At 38.1% G+C, this 18,788-nt stretch overlaps 2 protein-coding genes across 2 annotated transcripts in view; one reads left to right on the top strand and one right to left on the bottom strand.

The window, feature by feature from the left end:
• The window catches only part of LOC311095175 (uncharacterized protein), a 29,385-nt gene extending 24,092 nt beyond the window's left edge, over nucleotides 1–5,293 (top strand). The window contains exons 5-9 of the mRNA XM_084133579.1: nucleotides 2,162–2,194; nucleotides 2,326–2,361; nucleotides 2,448–2,532; nucleotides 2,794–2,841; nucleotides 2,969–5,293. Of these exons, the coding sequence (XP_083989705.1) occupies nucleotides 2,162–2,194; nucleotides 2,326–2,361; nucleotides 2,448–2,532; nucleotides 2,794–2,841; nucleotides 2,969–3,050 (284 nt within the window). The 3' untranslated portion in view covers nucleotides 3,051–5,293. The remainder of the gene's footprint in view (nucleotides 1–2,161; nucleotides 2,195–2,325; nucleotides 2,362–2,447; nucleotides 2,533–2,793; nucleotides 2,842–2,968) is intronic.
• A 3,541-nt stretch (nucleotides 5,294–8,834) lies between these two features.
• Nucleotides 8,835–18,788, bottom strand: part of LOC311095031 (GTPase IMAP family member 8-like) — a 39,860-nt gene continuing 29,906 nt past the window's right edge. The window contains exon 4 of the mRNA XM_084133319.1: nucleotides 8,835–13,950. Coding sequence (XP_083989445.1) covers nucleotides 12,980–13,950 — 971 coding nt within the window. The 3' untranslated portion in view covers nucleotides 8,835–12,979. The remainder of the gene's footprint in view (nucleotides 13,951–18,788) is intronic.

Here is an 18,788-nt window from a genome sequence, read left to right as displayed (position 1 = left end):
TAGTCTGACCCGTCACCTAGGACCTGTTTGCCTTGGGAGACCCTACCAGGGGCATATAGCCCCGGACAACATAGCTCCTAGGGTCATTCGGGTACTCAAACCCCTCCACCACGTAAAGGTGGCAGTTCAAGGAAGGGAACTGCCCAGCCGATATATGTTCATTTTAAATGTTATTGGTATCGGCTGATACAGTGAGGAAAATAAGTATTTGAACACCCTGCTATTTTGCAAGTTCTCCCATTTGGAAATCATGGAGGGGTCTGAAATTGTCATCGTAGGTGCATGTCCACTGTGAGAGACATAATCTAAAAAAAAAAAATCCAGAAATCACAATGTATGATTTTTTAACTATTTATTTGTATGATACAGCTGCAAATAAGTATTTGAACACCTGAGAAAATCAATGTTAATATTTGGTACAGTAGCCTTTGTTTGCAATTACAGAGGTCAAACGTTTCCTGTAGTTTTTCACCAGGTTTGCACACACTGCAGGAGGGATTTTGGCCCACTCCTCCACACAGATCTTCTCTAGATCAGTCAGGTTTCTGGGCTGTCGCTGAGAAACACGGAGTTTGAGCTCCCTCCAAAGATTCTCTATTGGGTTTAGGTCTGGAGACTGGCTAGGCCACGCCAGAACCTTGATATGCTTCTTACAGAGCCACTCCTTGGTTATCCTGGCTGTGTGCTTCGGGTCATTGTCATGTTGGAAGACCTAGCCTCGACCCATCTTCAGTGCTCTAACTGAGGGAAGGAGGTTGTTCCCCAAAATCTCGCAATACATGGCCCCGGTCATCCTCTCCTTAATCCAGTGCAGTCGCCCTGTCCCATGTGCAGAAAAACACCCCCAAAGCATGATGCTACCACCCCCATGCTTCACAGTAGGGATGGTGTTCTTGGGATGGTACTCATCATTCTTCTTCCTCCAAACACGTTTAGTGGAATTATGACCAAAAAGTTATATTTTGGTCTCATCTGACCACATGACTTTCTCCCATGACTCCTCTGGATCATCCAAATGGTCATTGGCAAACTTAAGACGGGCCTTGACATGTGCTGGTTTAAGCAGGGGAAACTTCTGTGCCATGCATGATTTCAAACCATGACGTCTTAGTGTATTACCAACAGTAACCTTGGAAACGGTGGTCCCAGCTCTTTTCAGGTCATTGACCAGCTCCTCCCGTGTAGTTCTGGGCTGATTTCTCATCTTTCTTAGGATCATTGAGACCCCACGAGGTGAGATCTTGCATTGAGCTCCAGTCCGAGGGAGATTGACAGTCATGTTTAGCTTCTTCCATTTTCTAATGATTGCTCCAACAGTGGACCTTTTTTCACCAAGCTGCTTTGCAATTTCCCCGTAGCCCTTTCCAGCCTTGTGGAGGTGTACAATTTTGTCTCTAGTGTCTTTGGACAGCTCTTTGGTCTTGGCCATGTTAGTAGTTGGATTCTTACTGATTGTATGGGGTGGACAGGTGTCTTTATGCAGCTAACGACCTCAAACAGGTGCATCTAATTTAGGATAATAAATGGAGTGGAGGTGGACATTTTAAAGGCAGACTAACAGGTCTTTGAGGGTCAGAATTCTAGCTGATAGACAGGTGTTCAAAATACTTATTTGCAGCTGTATCATACAAATAAATAGTTAAAAAATCATATATTGTGATTTCTGGATTTTTTTTTTAGATTATGTCTCTCACAGTGGACATGCACCTACGATGACAATTTCAGACCCCTCCATGATTTCTAAGTGGGAGAACTTCCAAAATAGCAGGGTGTTCAAATACTTATTTTCCTCACTGTATATGTTAATTTTTTTATGTTATCGGCCTCTATATGTCCATTTTTAATGTTATCGGTATCGGCTGAAATATGTTCATTTTTGAATGTTATCGGTCGATATATGTCCATTTTTAATGTTATCAGTATCATTTTTAATGTTATCAGGCTTTTAATGGTGAGACTTTGTAATCAGGCTCTCAAAAATTTTGATTTATCGGGCAATATATCAGATATCGGCTTTCAAATATAAAGAACTATTGGTTATCGGTATCGGCCAAAATGTTGGTATCTGTAAATCCCTGAGATCAGTGTGTCCTGAATCAAACTCTGTGTTGAACTGAATCTTCTGTAAGTGAATCATGATGATTGTGAATGTGTTTTTCAGTGAGGATTGAAACTGCAGTGACTCCAAACTCAGGTGAGTTTCAGCTGATAAACGTGTGTCTAATTCACTAATAAAACACTGATTCAGATCTGATTCAGACTCAGTCCAGTGTGAATGTTTTGTGTCATATTGTCTGATATTTGTGATCATTGTGTGTTTTAAAGATGTGAATGAAGTGACTCCGTCTCTCCAGATCTCAGGTAAAACATCTAGAGCTTTAAACATAAACTCTAATATTGATTTATCATTATAGATCAGCTGATCTGATATTTGATCATTTGTATAGATCAGTTGTGGTGGCTGTTTGCTCTCTTCATCTTCATCATCTTCATCTTCATCATCTGTTTTATACTGCGTAGAAGGATCTTCAAGTGAGTCCAGACTGATCTTATAACGTTGTACTTCAGTCTTTATATCTGACACTAGTTCACTAGAGCTCAGGTCATCGTCAATCACATTTCCAATCATTTGATCAGATTATTTTATGATTCTGTCACGTTTAGTAGAACAGCTTTCTATGAATTCATATATATTTTTTATAGATTTTGGTGTAAGAAACCAAGAGGTGAAAATATAATTCATGATTTGACCTCATATAATAATATGTATAATAAGTGTCAGTGTGTTGTCAGATGTTTTCAGAGGTTCATCTGTCCGACTGACGATGATCCAGACAACAGGTGAGTGAATCAAACTGAGAGAAAGCCTTATTTCACTTCGTCACATGATCATCTCAGAGATGAGACAGATGATGATGATGATGTAACGTACAGCTGATGAAGATTAATCTGAATCTGTTTCACACAGGGATCTGGAGGTCGGATCTGATGATCCTCATTCACCATCAGAAGGAATGTTGAAAGAGACTGAAATCAATCTTGTCTCATGAAATACATCAATCACTGTACTATAACTATAACTATAACGTCACATTTACTGGAATGGAGATCAGGACTGAATGGGGAGATCAGCTTGAATCAGTGAGCGCCGGCAGATCTGCCTTTTGCAAACAACCTCAACATCATGTTTTCTGGAGAACAAAACATGAAGATCGAATAAATCTCAGGACAAGCTGGAACTGAAAACTGAAGGCTGCTATTGTGAACACAAGTAAAGTCACCATAACGTTCTTTGTCACTGTCACTGTCATCGTCTTCTTCACTGTCACTGTCATTATCATTAGCCGTTTCTCAATATGCGTTCTTGTCTGTACTTGTGTTCTTGACTGATGACTGATGACGTTTCACAAGTCCACAAGAACACAAGTACTGTTCCAATTCAAAGTTCACATCTAGACAAGTCCAGTTCAAATCCCCGGATGTGTTCTTGATCCGCCCCTTTTACCGAGGATGCATCGAGAGGTGACTTGTGCAGACTTGAGACAGCCAGGTATCCCAGAATGCATCTCACACCAACCAGCAAGCGTCAATAGCAGAGGAGAAACCCTGCGTAATTTAAAAATACTGCTGTAATTGTGTCACGAAATGTAGTTTTAAGAGTATTTCAGGCGAGAATGTAGTTGTTTAAAGCTCAAATCTTTGGTTTATTTATAAAGATAGCGCCTATTTGAAAATTTGATCTGACGTTTTCGGAGTTGTGAGAACCAGGCAATCGGACGCTCGGTGCTCATGTACCCCGCCGAGAACAGCCTTTCCTCGGCTAGTGCTGCTGACGTTTGCCGCTGGCTCGGATGTCTCCAGTCTAGTGGTTTAACATGAGATATAAATCGTCCTGTGTATATCTAACGGGCGATTTATTTATTTATTTATTTTATTTGTCTCATTAATCTATAACTTGTTCCCCGGCAAAACGTTAAGCTGAGGACAAAGTGAAGTTAACTTTAACGTTGTAGCCTAGAGAGCTGACTTATGTTTGACTGAATCGTTGGCTTTATTATTGTATAGCTTCTTATACCTTTTAGGCTACTTATACTTTTATAATGGCTATTATTGATCATTAAAACTGACATTTAACAAAAAAGGTTATGTCATTTTAATAATTAATTAATTTTATATAAATTTAATATTATTGTATATAATAATTGTATATATTTAAAACATAAAATATTTTATTATACATGTTGCCTACATTATCTTCACTGTATGTACATATATAATAAAATAAAATGACACAACCCTGTCTCTTTTTGCTAAATGTTAGTTTTAATGATCAATATTATAATGTTTTTTATTTATCATATTTTTAAAATGAAAACAAAAAGAGTCAGGGTTGTGCTTTATATTTCGTGTTGTTATAAATAAGCAGTGAAGATAATCAATTGCGTTGCCTGAACCACATTTGTGTGGCCATTAATATGTTTAAGATTTTTTTAAATGAAAATGAAAAGAGCCAGAGTGGTGGTTTATAACATATTTTGTTTTATTTGTAGCCTAGTAGATGTACATAAAGAGATAACCGGAGTAGCCAGAGCGAGCTGAGTGACGCTATCAAGTACGCCGCTGTTCCATTTGCAGAATTACCGGACTTGCGTCCTCCCGTCCTCGGGAGTTCGTTCTCCTGAGTCGAACTTGTCAAGTCCGAACTACCAAGGACTCAAGTCCGAAGTTTAAGTACTTGGTATTGAGAAACGGCTATTGTCTGCACTACAGTTCCCATGATCCTCCTTGGCCCACACCTGCACCTCCTACTATTACCTGCACCTACCAGTCATCATCATCATCATGGTCTTCAGCTGTTGTCTCGTTATCATCTGTGTATTTAAGTTCCCTTCATGTCCTTGTCATGGTCGGTGATTGTTTTGTGTATGTGCACGCTGTATGTGCCTCACATGCGGTTTCGTTCTTGGATTATACTAGTGGTGGGCAGATCGAGGCTTCGTGAAACAATGAAACTGTTGACGTTTTTTTACATTATTTTATTGAAATGTGCCATATTGTGTGGAGGCTTCGAAACAATCCGACACCCGTCTCAACGGTGACACCTAGTGGTCACTTGCAGGTGTTGATCTGAAACAACCTTGACACAAGGACCCATTACATTTTTTTTTTTTTTTTTTTTTTTTTTTATTATTGTATTTTCCTATGTGAAGCTTGTAACCTGTAGGCTCCTCACTGTGCATAATGTTACTTTGGTCATGAAAAATGAATATTAATAAAAGAAATCAAGCCACAATGTCTCACTTTTTTTTATAGATTTTTAATCAAAAATATTAATTTCTCTGCTGTGGAAGGACTTAGCCTACTTCTTTCTTTACAGATAATTTCTCCAGCCTTTGAAGAAATCCTCTCACAAGGGACACCTGTTGCTGGCATGCAAAGATATTTCTTAGCAAGGACATATAAATAATTATATTTCAGACAATGCATACCTTGCTTAGATGGCCCAGCAGTGTCAGCAGCAGGCCGAGGAACGCTACCATCCTCTGCACCCTAATGGCAGGATGAGTGCTCCTCAAATGGTGCATCATGGATGATGTATTGTTGCAGTAGGCTAGCTGCCAATACACACATCTCACTTTATTTGGGATTTCCAAATAGAAATGCTCCCACACCACAGCTGTACGGCATCTCTTCTGTGGAGCCTCCATTTTTATTTATCCATCTATCTATGTATATAAATATGTATCTATATATCTATCTATATCTCTCATACAACAGCATTGCAAGTGCCTGCAGACGACACGACGCAGGAATGTATTCTTGGCACTGACGATGCTATCTGATATATAAAGGTAAGTTACGAGGTAAATAAAAAGTGCCTATAGTTAAAACAAAAAAGGATTTCTAAGCAGTTAGTTATGTGGTGTTAGAGATCTGGCTAGCTAGCAAGTTAGTGTTTCATAGTGGTGGTTGAAAATCCCTGACATTGGCATGCAAGCAGCCAAAAAATGACTTTAAAAACTTAGAAAAGTGTATGATGAATTATGTTTTTGTTACCAAGTTTTGTTAAAGGACGGCTTGCAAATCGTTTTTTGGTTTTTTTCAGATCCTGTGTTTTGTGCAATTCTTTTAAATGAACGTAATCGAAATTTAGTAAGTCTTTGGAGAGAGGTGAATAATCTTGAACAAATTTTTTGGTGAAAGAAAAACAAAATATAGGCTAGCCTCTAGTGCAGGGGGCTGTTCCATAAAAGCCGCTTAGCGGGGATTAAACTCCAAAACCACGGACTTAAAAGAGCCTTACAAATAAGTTGGGGCTAAAGTGGTTCCATAAAAGGTAATTGAAGTTTACATGCGCGGCAAATAGGAGCGCAATAATTCTGACTAAAATATACATTTTGCTTGGAAAATTAATATGTGATATTTTATAACACTAGAAATATCTTCTAATTATAATAATTTATCTTTAGGATGTTGGATAAGTTGCAGTGAACTTCTAGCGAACAGAAGTAGGGGAGAGCGGGGCACAAAGTAACGCTTTTTGACTTTCTCAGTTTGTGTAAATCTACTTATGGTTCAGAGTATTTATTTTTTCCCACATTCATTTCCCACATGTCTACTACAATTATGTGTTTTTGTTTTATCAATACAGTGTATACTTTTTTCTTGATATACCCCGAAAGAATGGAAGTGAAATGTGACAACATGCCCCATAGGTGGGGTACATTGTAACATGTGCAGGGGCACATTGTAACATGACCATATGGCAGCTTAAAATGTTATCTGATCTAATAAAAAAAATATACAAAACAATCTAAAATATTTTCTAAATAAAATACAATTAAAAAACTTTTTCATATAAAATAATGGCAATTTTTAATAATTAAATATAAACTCATTTTTGAGTTTTGACTACAAACACATGAAAACACAGCTATACAACATAGTTCAAAACAAATAAATAATTAGTAATTTCTGAACATTGACTCTCGGTCTTTATTCACATTTTTTTCTCACGTTTTCTCAATAAAATGAATAAAAGTATAGAATATAATAGCATATTTCTAATAGGGGCACATTGTAACGCAGTGTTACAACATGCCCCGCCTGCACAACTGGGATTTAAACCCTGCTAGTGTCTTCTGCTAGTTAGCGGAGCATTAAATAACTATCTCAACTGTTAAATAACATCTTGGAGATTAAAATAATATCAGATTTGTCTTATTTTAAATAAACACAAAAAATAGAGGTATAGGACCTATGCTAATAGGGTATAGGACCTATGCTACTTAATAAAGTATAGTGTATACTTATTTAGAATGCTGAGAATTACAGCTTTTAATGCAATAATTTTTTGGATAAAGCAAGAATCCCCAGTTTTAAATGAGTGGTTAGATTTAGTTTCTAGAATTATTTTTTATATATTATACATATAATATAATATATTCTTAATGTACTTTACATTATGAAAAGGATAACATGAAATTAAGAGCAAATGTATACATTTTGAAAAGATATGTGCAACTCTAAAATCAAAGAATATTCCATAAAAGAAAGGAATATATATTAGTCTACATTAACTACATTTTTATATAACCCTCCCTCCCTTTTATTTCTAGGCTAGTTATTTGTTATTTTATTTATTTGCTTATTTTATATTGAATATTTGATATTCAAATAATATTACTTGAATAACTATTAGGAATTATGTAAGGTTACACCTCGGGTGTGCATTAAAAAACACATAAGTAAGGAGTAAGTAACATTAGTATAAGTAAGGAATAATTGACGACAGGCCGTTGAATTATTAGAAAAATAATGCACACCCGAGGTGGTAATGCGGTCATGACGCGAAGCGGAGATACCTCGGGTGTGCACTTCAGATCAACTACAGATCACATGCAGCTTGTGCTTCTTTGTAGGGAAAACAACTTCAAAAACTTTGGAATAAACAAAGTTTCTGAGCCATTGATCAAGGATCTTAAATTTCTAGAGGAAACTGGTATTTCAATGCCCAGTGGTAAAATCGTGAAAGAGACTCTTGTTGCCATTTCAGGAGATAGTTTGGGATCCCATTGCATAGGGTTTTTATTGGAAAACTTCAGTCGTGCAGATTATTTCTGCCGATATTGTGAGATAAATAAAACCACATTTGTGAATGAGCCAAACCTGTGTGTACTGCAAGAACTGTGCAGTCTTATATAAAAGCCGTGTCCAAGATTTAGACTCTGCCGTTGCTGGCTCTGTGTTTGGTGTCAAGGGGGACTCTCCTTTTAACAAGCTTGCACATTTCCATGTTTGTCAGCCTGGGCTCCCACCATGTCTAGGGCACAATCTATTTGAGGGCGTTGTTTCTTATGACCTTGCTTTGTTTGTTGGTTGTTTAGTTGAGGAGAAGCATTTTACATACTTGCAATTGAATCGATGCAAAAATCAGTTCAAATACAAAAGAAATGATGCAAATGACAAACCAGGCGAACTCTCCCCCGGAAGTGAGCGGGTAAGTGGACAATTGGTGTTTTCTCAGGATACTTCCTCTCTTGATTGGTGACAGGATTAAAGATCCATGTAGAAATGAGGTATGGCTACTGATATTGCAACTGAGAGAGATAGTGGAGGTTGCATATCTCAAAGTTTTAATCGACGAATACATTTGCACCAGGCAAAAGCTCTTCCCTGATAATCCCTTACGACCTAAGCATCATTACATGTGTCATTACCCTGACCTTATACACCACTTTGGTCCACTAATTCGCCTCTGGACTTTGAGATTCGAAAGCAAGCACAGCTATTGTAAGAAGTGTGCCAGAAAACTGCAGAGAGACACCAACTTCTGCAAGCGTATCTCGGTGCAGGCGGCATGATCCCTCCAGTTGTACAGATACAGAAGGGTGTAGAAATATATATCGATGATTACAGTGACAGGATTAGAGAGGCAGTGGCCAGTTACACATTAGATTCACAGTCAACAGTGGCATGTAATGAAATCACAGTGAAAGGCACATTGTACAGAAAGGGGATGTTTGTGTTGCTTGAAAAGCATGATGATGAACTTTAGGCTGGAAGGATTATTCTAGTGGTTGTCGTACATGAGTCTGTGTACTTTGTTGCAGAGAAACATACGTTTGCTAAGTTGAGAGACATTGGTGTCTATTAGCAGTAGCTTAAGATTATCATCTTTGTGTTAACCAAGAACATTTGCTTGACTACTGTCCTCTTCCAACTTATGAGGTGTTTGACTTGCTACTAATTGCTCTTCATCATGCTTTTCCAGAGGTTTATTGAGCAATGTGTTACAGATTCATTTGATCTAAAAAGAAAATTGTACCTTTTCTCTTTCTGTCATGAGTCAGGTTATCAACTTTATGAAAGATGTAATTCTTCTCCCTCTTCATCTCAGAGCCCTTTTTTTTTTTTTTTTGCTTTTTTTTTTTGCTGTTGAACTTCCAGTAATTCAGTTAAATTTAGAGGCTGTCCCTTCTCCCTCTTCATCTCAGAGCCCTTTGGGAAGCACATGCAGTCCATCCTCACACTCCTCATGCACTGAGAGCTTTGCACCACATCTTGGAAGGCCATGGCATGTTGATTTCAGAGTAAATTGGGAACGGATGCCTTCATCTCTTCAAAAATGTTTGGTAAATCAATCAAGACCACTCCCAGTAGACAGAAAAAACATAGTGCAGGCAGTGGGAGATCAGATCTTAGAACAAGATCCTAATCCTAGTAGAGCAACATGCCACACTATAGTTCGGGGCATCATTAGAGAGTTTCCTAAATGTTTTGCAGATATAGGCAAAACAGGAGATATTATTGGAGATGGACGCCAGTCCCTCCTTCAACAAATTAAAACAAGGGTTGAGTACAAAAATAGAAATAACACTCTTGCAGGACGACGGAGGGAGAGGAGGGCCTGCAGTGGAGCAGGGACAATGGCAGGAGGCCCAGTGGATCAATATGGGTGCGTGAGATGGGCTCCTACGGATCTACCCAGTGGCGAGACCGAGACTACAGTGGATGAGATGATAATGCGCCTGCACTGCATGTTTTCAGAGGATGGCTTTGATGGGGCAGAAAGAGCTGAGCCACTGATGGTAAAGACTTACATACTGCAACATAGGTACTGTACCTTAATCAGGTTCCTGCACCAGACATTGACAAGGTTATAGAAGAATGGCCCTTTCTGTCTTCACAAAGATGCCTTTACTCACACTTTAAGCTGCTCACAGAAGTCTCTATCATCAGCAAGCTAAGAGAGGCCGTCCACAGCAAAGGCAGCACAATTGATAAGTTCTGCAGGGACTCAGCCGTTATCCGGGGATCGCTGAAGTGCTGGCTAGTTATGATGTTGAAGTTTCAGACAAGGCCATGTGTGATCTACAGCTCCTGAGGACAAAGAACCACAAGACGCCATCGTGCTTGAAGCTGATGTAAGTTCTGTTTCGCAAACACTTATTCAGTTATTGGCAAAAAGTTTTCTTTTAATGTATATTCAGTAAAGTTGTTACTGAATATAAGGTGTAAAGTCAAAGGCAGTGTACTTTTGCACCCCGTTGCATCTATAAAAAAGTTTTCTGTATAAACTTACTTTACAGCCATCTGCCACAGCTGCCGACCTCCAGAGGATGACCAGATTGCCGAGCACACCTCGACCCTTGATTGTCCAAGGTAATGCCCAATGTAAGGTCATATGAAATCAGCTTTATTTTTTCCCAAATTATTTTTTTCCATTTTAGTTTTCATGGATAAATCCATCCCTGACATCAATCAGGGATGCGCGATATATATGGTATCGGCCGATATATGTCCATTTTTAATAGTAATCTGTATCGGCCTGATAAGTACATTTTGCCAATATATTAAATAAATAATGTATTATTTCCTTCAGCTGAATCACTTCAGATGCGACTGTTCAACATGAGGGTTTTAAATTGCTTGAAATATGATTGGAATCACTTAAAGGAAAATACAGTTCAGTGCAACATGTGCAACGCTGTCAAATCGGCTATTTAAAATCAACATGAGAACATCATAATTGTGTGCTTGGCTTTTAATGGTGAGACTTTTGTTTGTAATCAGGCTCTCAAAAATTTAGATTTATCGGGCAATATATCAGTTATCGGCTTTCAGATATAAAGAACTATTGGAGCTATGAACTATTATATCTGACACTAGTTCACAAGAGCTCAGGTCATCGGGAATCACATTTACATTCACTTGAATGTCCATAAACTAGCATTTTGATTAAGTATTACATATATTTATAACTAACCTGTGATTTCTTCATTACTTACTGAATGTTTGAATGAATCTGTCATGAAAACTAGTTTTTATTACAGCCACCGTTTGAATGTTTATATTTCAACAATGAGTTGGAGTAGATAGTCATATATCATTAGAAGACTGCATTATAAACGCTGTAAATGTGCAGTTTAAACTCAGTTTATGGCCTGTATAATTCTAGAAAGCTGATGGAATGGGGAGATCAGCTTGAATCGGTGAGCGCCGGCAGATCTGCCTTCAACCTCAAGATCATGTTTTCTGGAGAACACAACATGAAGATCGAATAAATCTCAGGACGAGCTGGAACTGAAAACTGAAGGCTGCTATTGTGAACACAAGTAAAGTCACCATAACGTTCTTTGTCACGTTCTTTGTCACTGTCATCGTCTTCTTCACTGTCACTGTCATCGTCTGCACTACAGTTCCCATGATCCTCCTTGGCCCACACCTGCACCTCCTCTATTATTACCCGCACCTGCCAGTCATCATTGTCCTCTGCTTTAGCTGGTTTCTGTAGCTTTCTAACAAATCTGTCTTTATGTAGGAATATCACTGGCTCTGTGATCGATTGAGATGTGATTGAATAAATGTAAATGAAGCTGTTCATGTTTTGAATGTTGTTCATTCACTAGTTTGGTTTGTTTTTGTGCTCATTGAAGAGAGGAGCTCGTACATGGACACTTGTGTTCACTTATTCTTACTCAAGATTTGATTCAGCCACAGAAATTACAGAAATGCTCAAACATGTCAAACACAACTCAACATCTCTCCCTTTTCACAGAAATACATAATATATAACACTTATTTTCAACAATTACTATCCTAAACTAATACTAAACTAAACCGGCACTATGATCAAATCAAATTTACCAGCATGCAGTGCATGCTGGGAAATAACCTAAACCTGACACAGAAAGTGTTCAAGCAAACTTTTGCAAAATATAGTGGATTGAATGTAGTAACATTTAATGCAGATCACAATGAAACAAAACAAAATAAAAAAAGAACACTGTTGCTTTAGCTCCCTTTATTTCAAGTGTAAAACAGCATGTTTATCAGATCTTCTGCCCCAAGCTGTCTACAGGGAATGATGGATAGATGAATAACTGTCCTCCTCCTTCATAAACACCAGCGTCTGTTTCTGACACTTTATGAACCTGATTCTGTTATCAGAGGTGACTGTGTCCAACTAATGTCCATATTACAGAAATATACACTTCAAGATAACACACATCATGCAGTTAGCTAACATGTATTAGTTTAAACATGTGTAGCTGCTGTTCATAACATTAAGCAAGAATAACCATGTGCATTTGATCTGATATAACAGTATAAGGGTAGGAGATGCAGTATATTAATGCTAGGCTAAAGAGAAGCGTCTTTAATCTAGATTTAAACTGGGAGAGTGAGTCTGAGCCTCGGACATTATCAGAAGCCCAGAGTTTTGTGACCTTAATAGACAAAACTATAACATTTATTTTAACCAGTCTTTTACAGTACTCTCACATGACCTCTAGGTTCCTTATACTGTACATGTATTTGCCAAAAAAAAAAAAAATTAACTTTTGACTATTTCACAGATGGTTTCGATTTATCAAGAAACAAATAAATCAATGGTAAGAAATCAAAGTATTTGAGTTCAGTTGAAGGAGCATGTCTAGATGTCAAGTCCACATTTATCTGACCATTACTGAACCTCTCACTGAACTCCACACATCTTCTGTCTTGCTAGTTTACGTGTAGCTCTGAGTGCAAGTGTTGCTGCCTTTCCACGACTGATTCCTCTACTCTCAGCCTCCTTTATGGCACTCTCTCTCTCTTCACGGGTCACTGTTATCTTCCCATGCACTCTGGCAACAGCTGTTATGTATCCACCAGCAATGTCAAGATGAGTTATGTAATCAATAAAAGACAGCTCAGCCTCCTCTCGTGACTCCTCTACTAAACTCCTGTATATTTTCTGCCATTCTGTTAGATTCTGCTGATGCTCCTGTTTGTACAGCTTCAGTTTCTCATCTAACTTCTGCTTCTGAATCTCCTGAAGGTGTTTCTCTGTTTCCTCAAACACATCATTGGTGAAGTGCGTCCCTCCATTCTCCTCTACCATCTTCTCTACTTTACTGATCAGATCTCTGAACTGTGGGGAACTGGCAGACTCATTATCTAAACAGAAGAACCGGTTTCCACAACTCTCTACAAGTTCTTTAAGATCTCGATTACCGTTCTGTAGAAACTGCTCAATGGTTTTCTTTTCTTTCTTTAACTGATCTTTGTGAGTAAAGAGGATTAAAGCGTATTTTTCCATCTGTTCTCCAAACACTTTTTTGAGCTGCTGTATTGTGTTTTTCTCCTCCTCAGTGAATCGACCCACTTTAATCACGATAATAAAAGCATGTGGTCCAGGAGAAGCGTGTGTAATGCATTTCAGTATTTCAGCAATAACCTCCTTTTCATTGAGTACTGTATCATAAAGTCCAGGAGTGTCGATCACTGAGATCTCTTTACCCATCCTCACTGTAGTTTCTGCCCGACACTGTTTCGTCTGAGAGTCCGAGTCGACAGAGGAGTCAAACACAATTCTGCCGATGATGGTGTTTCCAGAGGCACTTTTCCCAGATCCAGTTTTTCCCAGCAGAACCAGTCTGATCTGGTCTGAACTTTCTCCTGAAACTACAACACAACAATCACATCAATGTGGAATTTAAGTAAATACAACATTCTCTATCAGCTCTTCTCTTTTAAGATCAGTGATATTTACATATCAGGCAGTAGCAGATGTTCTCAAAGGGGTCATATAATGGTACATGCACTTTTACAAGTTGATTGTACTGAAATGTGTGTTGGCAGTGCCTGTACACAACCATCATAAAATGATAAAAATCCATCCAGTGTTTTTTTTAATCTCCTTATATGTTTCCCCCTCTCCTAAATCAAGCCGTTCGACTGTGTGCTGTACACGGTCGGACGCCCCTCCCACAATGGTGATTGACAGACCCGTTTCAACACAGACCCGCCCTCGCGCCCTCGTGAGCAAACTGTCAATCATAGCCCGCACCAATCGGCGCGGTCATTGTTGATAGCTGGAGCACTGAGTAGAATGGTGTCTAAGCGATTGTGGTGTTCTGTTCTTGGGTGTAATAAGGAACACAGCAGTCATTTTGATGATGTTCCTAAATCCGAACCGCTAAAGACGCAGTGGCTGACTTTGTTTTCGAAGGGAATATTCCCCACGATCAACGTCAATGCTGTCATGTTTGCCAAATCATTTCACCAGACTGCTTTACAAACGAGGGTCAGTAAAGCTGGTTTTGCTAAGAAGCTGCTCCAGGAAAAAGGATCAGTACCAACTATTCATGTTCCTGTGAACCTCCAGAAGAACAAGTGAGTGTAACGTTTTATTAACCTTTATATTAATCTTTATATTAATCTTTGCAAATCGCTTGCTGCACGCTTCACGATGAATGCGGCTATTTTTACACTCAGGTACATTATGGCATGTTTTCTATGTACGACGTTATCAATATAATTCATAATCCCACGTTTATAATGAACAACGTGTTATGGTTATTGTGTTAGAAACGGTGTACGCACAGAACAGAGGGGCGGGGTGAGCAAAGCTCATTATCATTTAAAGACACATGCACTCAAACGGCGTGCTGAAAACAGAGCTGTTTTTGACCAGGTAGTATAAATCTGCACTATGGATTAACATATCTGTAGATATTAGGTTGGGCTTCACTCAGCCTATACAGAAGACTATTTGTTTTTATGAATTAAAAAAATAACACACATAGTTGGATCAGATGACAAGTAATGATATATGACATACTGTAGAATAGTTCATTGAATATTGAATATATTAATATTGAATAAATAATAATAATAATAATAATTAATAATAGAATATTCACTGTATGTTTTTATACAGGAGACTGAGTGAAATATGTTGTTGTGAATTTATATAAAATTACAATTAGATATTAACCATATTTAGCCCATTAGACAGCACCGTGTAATCATATGGATCCTCGATGAAATATCTGCTGTACTATTCACTTAGTCATCATACAGCTACAAAACAGTGTCCTACATAGCATTTTAGGAAGACAAACACAATTTATCCCTTTTCTAAAATTCCAAGGGACATTTATAAGAAGGAGACAATATTGTTGTTCACAAAAACATTATTTATCAGCACCATTTATGAATTATGATGACTCCTGTAGATGACTCCCCTATGGCTTGCCACTCTTCTTTAACTGTGTTTCTATCCTCCTGTCAAAGTGCTTCTGCTCACTGATAAAAATAAATAAATAATTAAACATTCAAAAAAAAATTGTAAAAAGGACATCCATGGTGAATTTGATCTTGTCAAATTCACAAGCAGCAGGACTCACTGTATAAAATTTTGTATAAAATTCCTGAATCCTTTTTTTTTTTTTTTTATCACAGTTGCTTTGGTACATTTCATCATTATTCATTATATCAATTCATTATTTCCTTCATTAGTGAAATTCTAAATACACCTTCGCAATTCATCAGGACACATTTACAAAATAACGTGTAATAGAAATGTATTGAAAACATGCTTAACAGTTTGACAACTAGTCAACCATTTTGCATTTAATGACTTATGCAAGGAACTAGTATAATAGGCCTACATTTTGATCAACATGACATAAAGAGTTGATAACGTAGGAAACAGCAGACAGTTGTACATTTTCAATTGCATGAATGTACCGAAGCATTTGCAATTTGTATAAAATGAGAAATTGCTTTTATGATGTGCACAAGAACAAGATGATGTGATTTCAGGTGTGATCTGAGAAATGCATCAAAGCAACTGAGATAAACTATAAGACTTATTGGAGACCCTGCAGAATCACTGACCCCTATGAGTCACAGAAAGAGTCACAGTCACATAAAAGAAAGTGTTACGAGAACACAAACTGCCTTTTTAATTTGAGTTTCATATCTGTGGGTATTTCATTAAAAAAAACTAAACTTTAAAAAAATGTAAAAAGGACATCCATGGTGAATTTGATCTAGTCACAGTGTGTGTGTGTGTGTGTGTGTGTGTGTGTGTGTGTGTGTGTGTGTGTGCTGCCCAGAATTTATGTCAGGTGAGTGTGGATTGCATCAATTTACTCCTGATCTTCAAAGTACAACGGCACAGGCACTTGTTGGTGGAACACTTTTGGAAAAAGTGTCAAGACACTTTGATTTCTTTTGGCCACTGATGATGGACTGTGCAGAGAAAATTGAAAATGACATTAAAAACATGTCCTTGTATGTCTCTGTAAGTCATTTATTTACTAGAGAAGCTATTGGTTTGGAATGCAGTTAAAAAAAAGAGATGGGTGTTTATAGTTTATACAAGTTGAGAGAGAGAGAGAGAGAGAGAGAGAGAGAGAGAGAGAGAGAGAGAGAGAGAGAGAGAGAGAGAGAGAGAGAGGATTGAAATCACCTTTATTTACAACATAGGTAAAACCAGTCTGTGTTACCACTAACAATCTGCATTACAAAATCTCAAATTACGAAAAACACACAAAAAAATAAAATAAATAAAAATAAAGATAAAAAAACAACAACAAAATGACTTAAAAAGTCAACATTAAATCATCATTTTCATTAACTGTACATAACACTCCATTTGTGGCCCAAGTATTCACAAACACTGGTAAGCACCCAACCAATTTATAGTATGCATATTCTATCCTAAGCCTTGATGCTACCAAACCCTTGAACATCATCAAAGGATCTAAAGTATCTTTGCCAAGCATCTTATTTTTCCTTGTTTTCCAAATAGTGAGTTTGGCAGTTCCAAACACAAAATTTAGTAAAACCAAAACATGTTTACGACTAGCGAAATACTTTGGCCCAAAAATAAACAATTGAGGAGATAAATCTTCACCTAAAGATGATACCCATTGAGATAAAAAGGAGAATAAATTACTCAACCGTACACATTGCACAAAGAGATGAAAAATAGTTTCGTTTTCAGAACAAAATAAACAACCCACCTCTACATTTGGATTGAGGTGCACCACATGTCTGTTCGTAGCTATTGCACTGTGTACAATCCTCCATTGTAAATCACCAGTCCGTTTATCAATGGGGCGTTTATACAGTGACCGCCAGCTACCTTTGGGGGAGATATCTACTCCAAAAAAATCAGTCCATTTAGATGACTTTACTCCGGAGAGAAGATGTGTATTGGTCACTTTCACACAAGTCACATACAGAGCTTTTTTCCCAACAAACTCAAAAGTATCCAGCTGAGGAGTTCTGAAAGACAATATGAGATTTTCCTCCTCATGCCATCCCCCCACGTTAGCAGCTATCATCAAGGATGGAAAATCATAGTCACGTCCAGCCATCCACTCTTTGATATGCTTAGAGTTGTTGATAAAAAGTATCTGATCATAGTTCAGTTCTCCAAGTACTTCATCAGTAACTTGTTTCAAAAATCGAACAGATTTTATCCCAGTTCTCTCACTCAAGATCTCCGAACTGATGCTTAAAATGTGTCCAAGTTTTACACATCCAACAGCTATCAGCCGTGATGACAAATTAGCAGAGCTCAGGTGTCTAGAAGGTAAAAAGGGGTTCTGGAACAATGGCTCTTCCATCAGCCAAAAACCCGCATGTATTCCAGCAGGTCTTGAGACAGAAAAAACTTTCCATGCTTCCATCACAGATCTGTAGAAGGGAGTCAAATCTGTAAGAGTTGATTCATTCAAGTTCAATAAGAAGAGATGTTTATCAAGCCCCATGTTGCCTGCTTTCCTCAAGAGTGCAACTGCAGTGTTGGACCAAGCAATGTCACCATAATACAGCAGTCTCTGAGCAGCTTGCAGACGAAAGGCCATGAGTCTTGATCTGATGTCCACAAGACCTTGCCCCCCTTCATGCACTGGCAAAAAAAGTACAGCTGATCGGACCCAATGCTGTCCTGACCAAAAAAAATTCACCAGCATCCTTTGAATATCTTGAACTAGTCCAACGGGAGGCTGCAACACAATAAATTTATGCCACAGCGCAGAGGCGACCAAGTTATTGGCAACTAGAACTCTCCCCCTATAGGATAGCTGGGGTAGCAACCAGGTCCATCTAGACAATCGGGTGCACACTCTCTCCAAAACTCCCTCCCAGTTTTTCTTCTGAAACTCTTCTGATCCCAAAGACACACCAAGTAATTTCAGCCCTTTTCTATTCCAGTTTAAACTACCTGGTAGTTGTGGGAGATTTTCTAAATTTCTTTGACCTGACCAGAAAGCCTCAGTCTTCTCCCAGTTTACTTTAGCTGATGATGCCCCTTCATACAGCTCAAGTGCTCTAGACAAAGCTTTTATGTCATTATTGTCATTGACAAACACTGTAACATCATCAGCGTAAGCAGTAATTGTAGTTCTTAAATGTTGAGGCATTGTAGGTATTGATAAACCATTTAGAGTTCTTCTTATATTGGAAAGTAAAGGCTCAATAGCAATACTATACAATTGTCC

Source organism: Abramis brama (genome assembly GCF_963993115.1).
Source record: "Abramis brama genome assembly, chromosome: 1".
In the NCBI taxonomy this organism is placed as follows: domain Eukaryota; kingdom Metazoa; phylum Chordata; class Actinopteri; order Cypriniformes; family Leuciscidae; genus Abramis; species Abramis brama.
The sequence above is the reverse complement of the archived record's forward strand: the minus strand, read 5'-3'. Positions and strand labels throughout refer to the sequence as shown.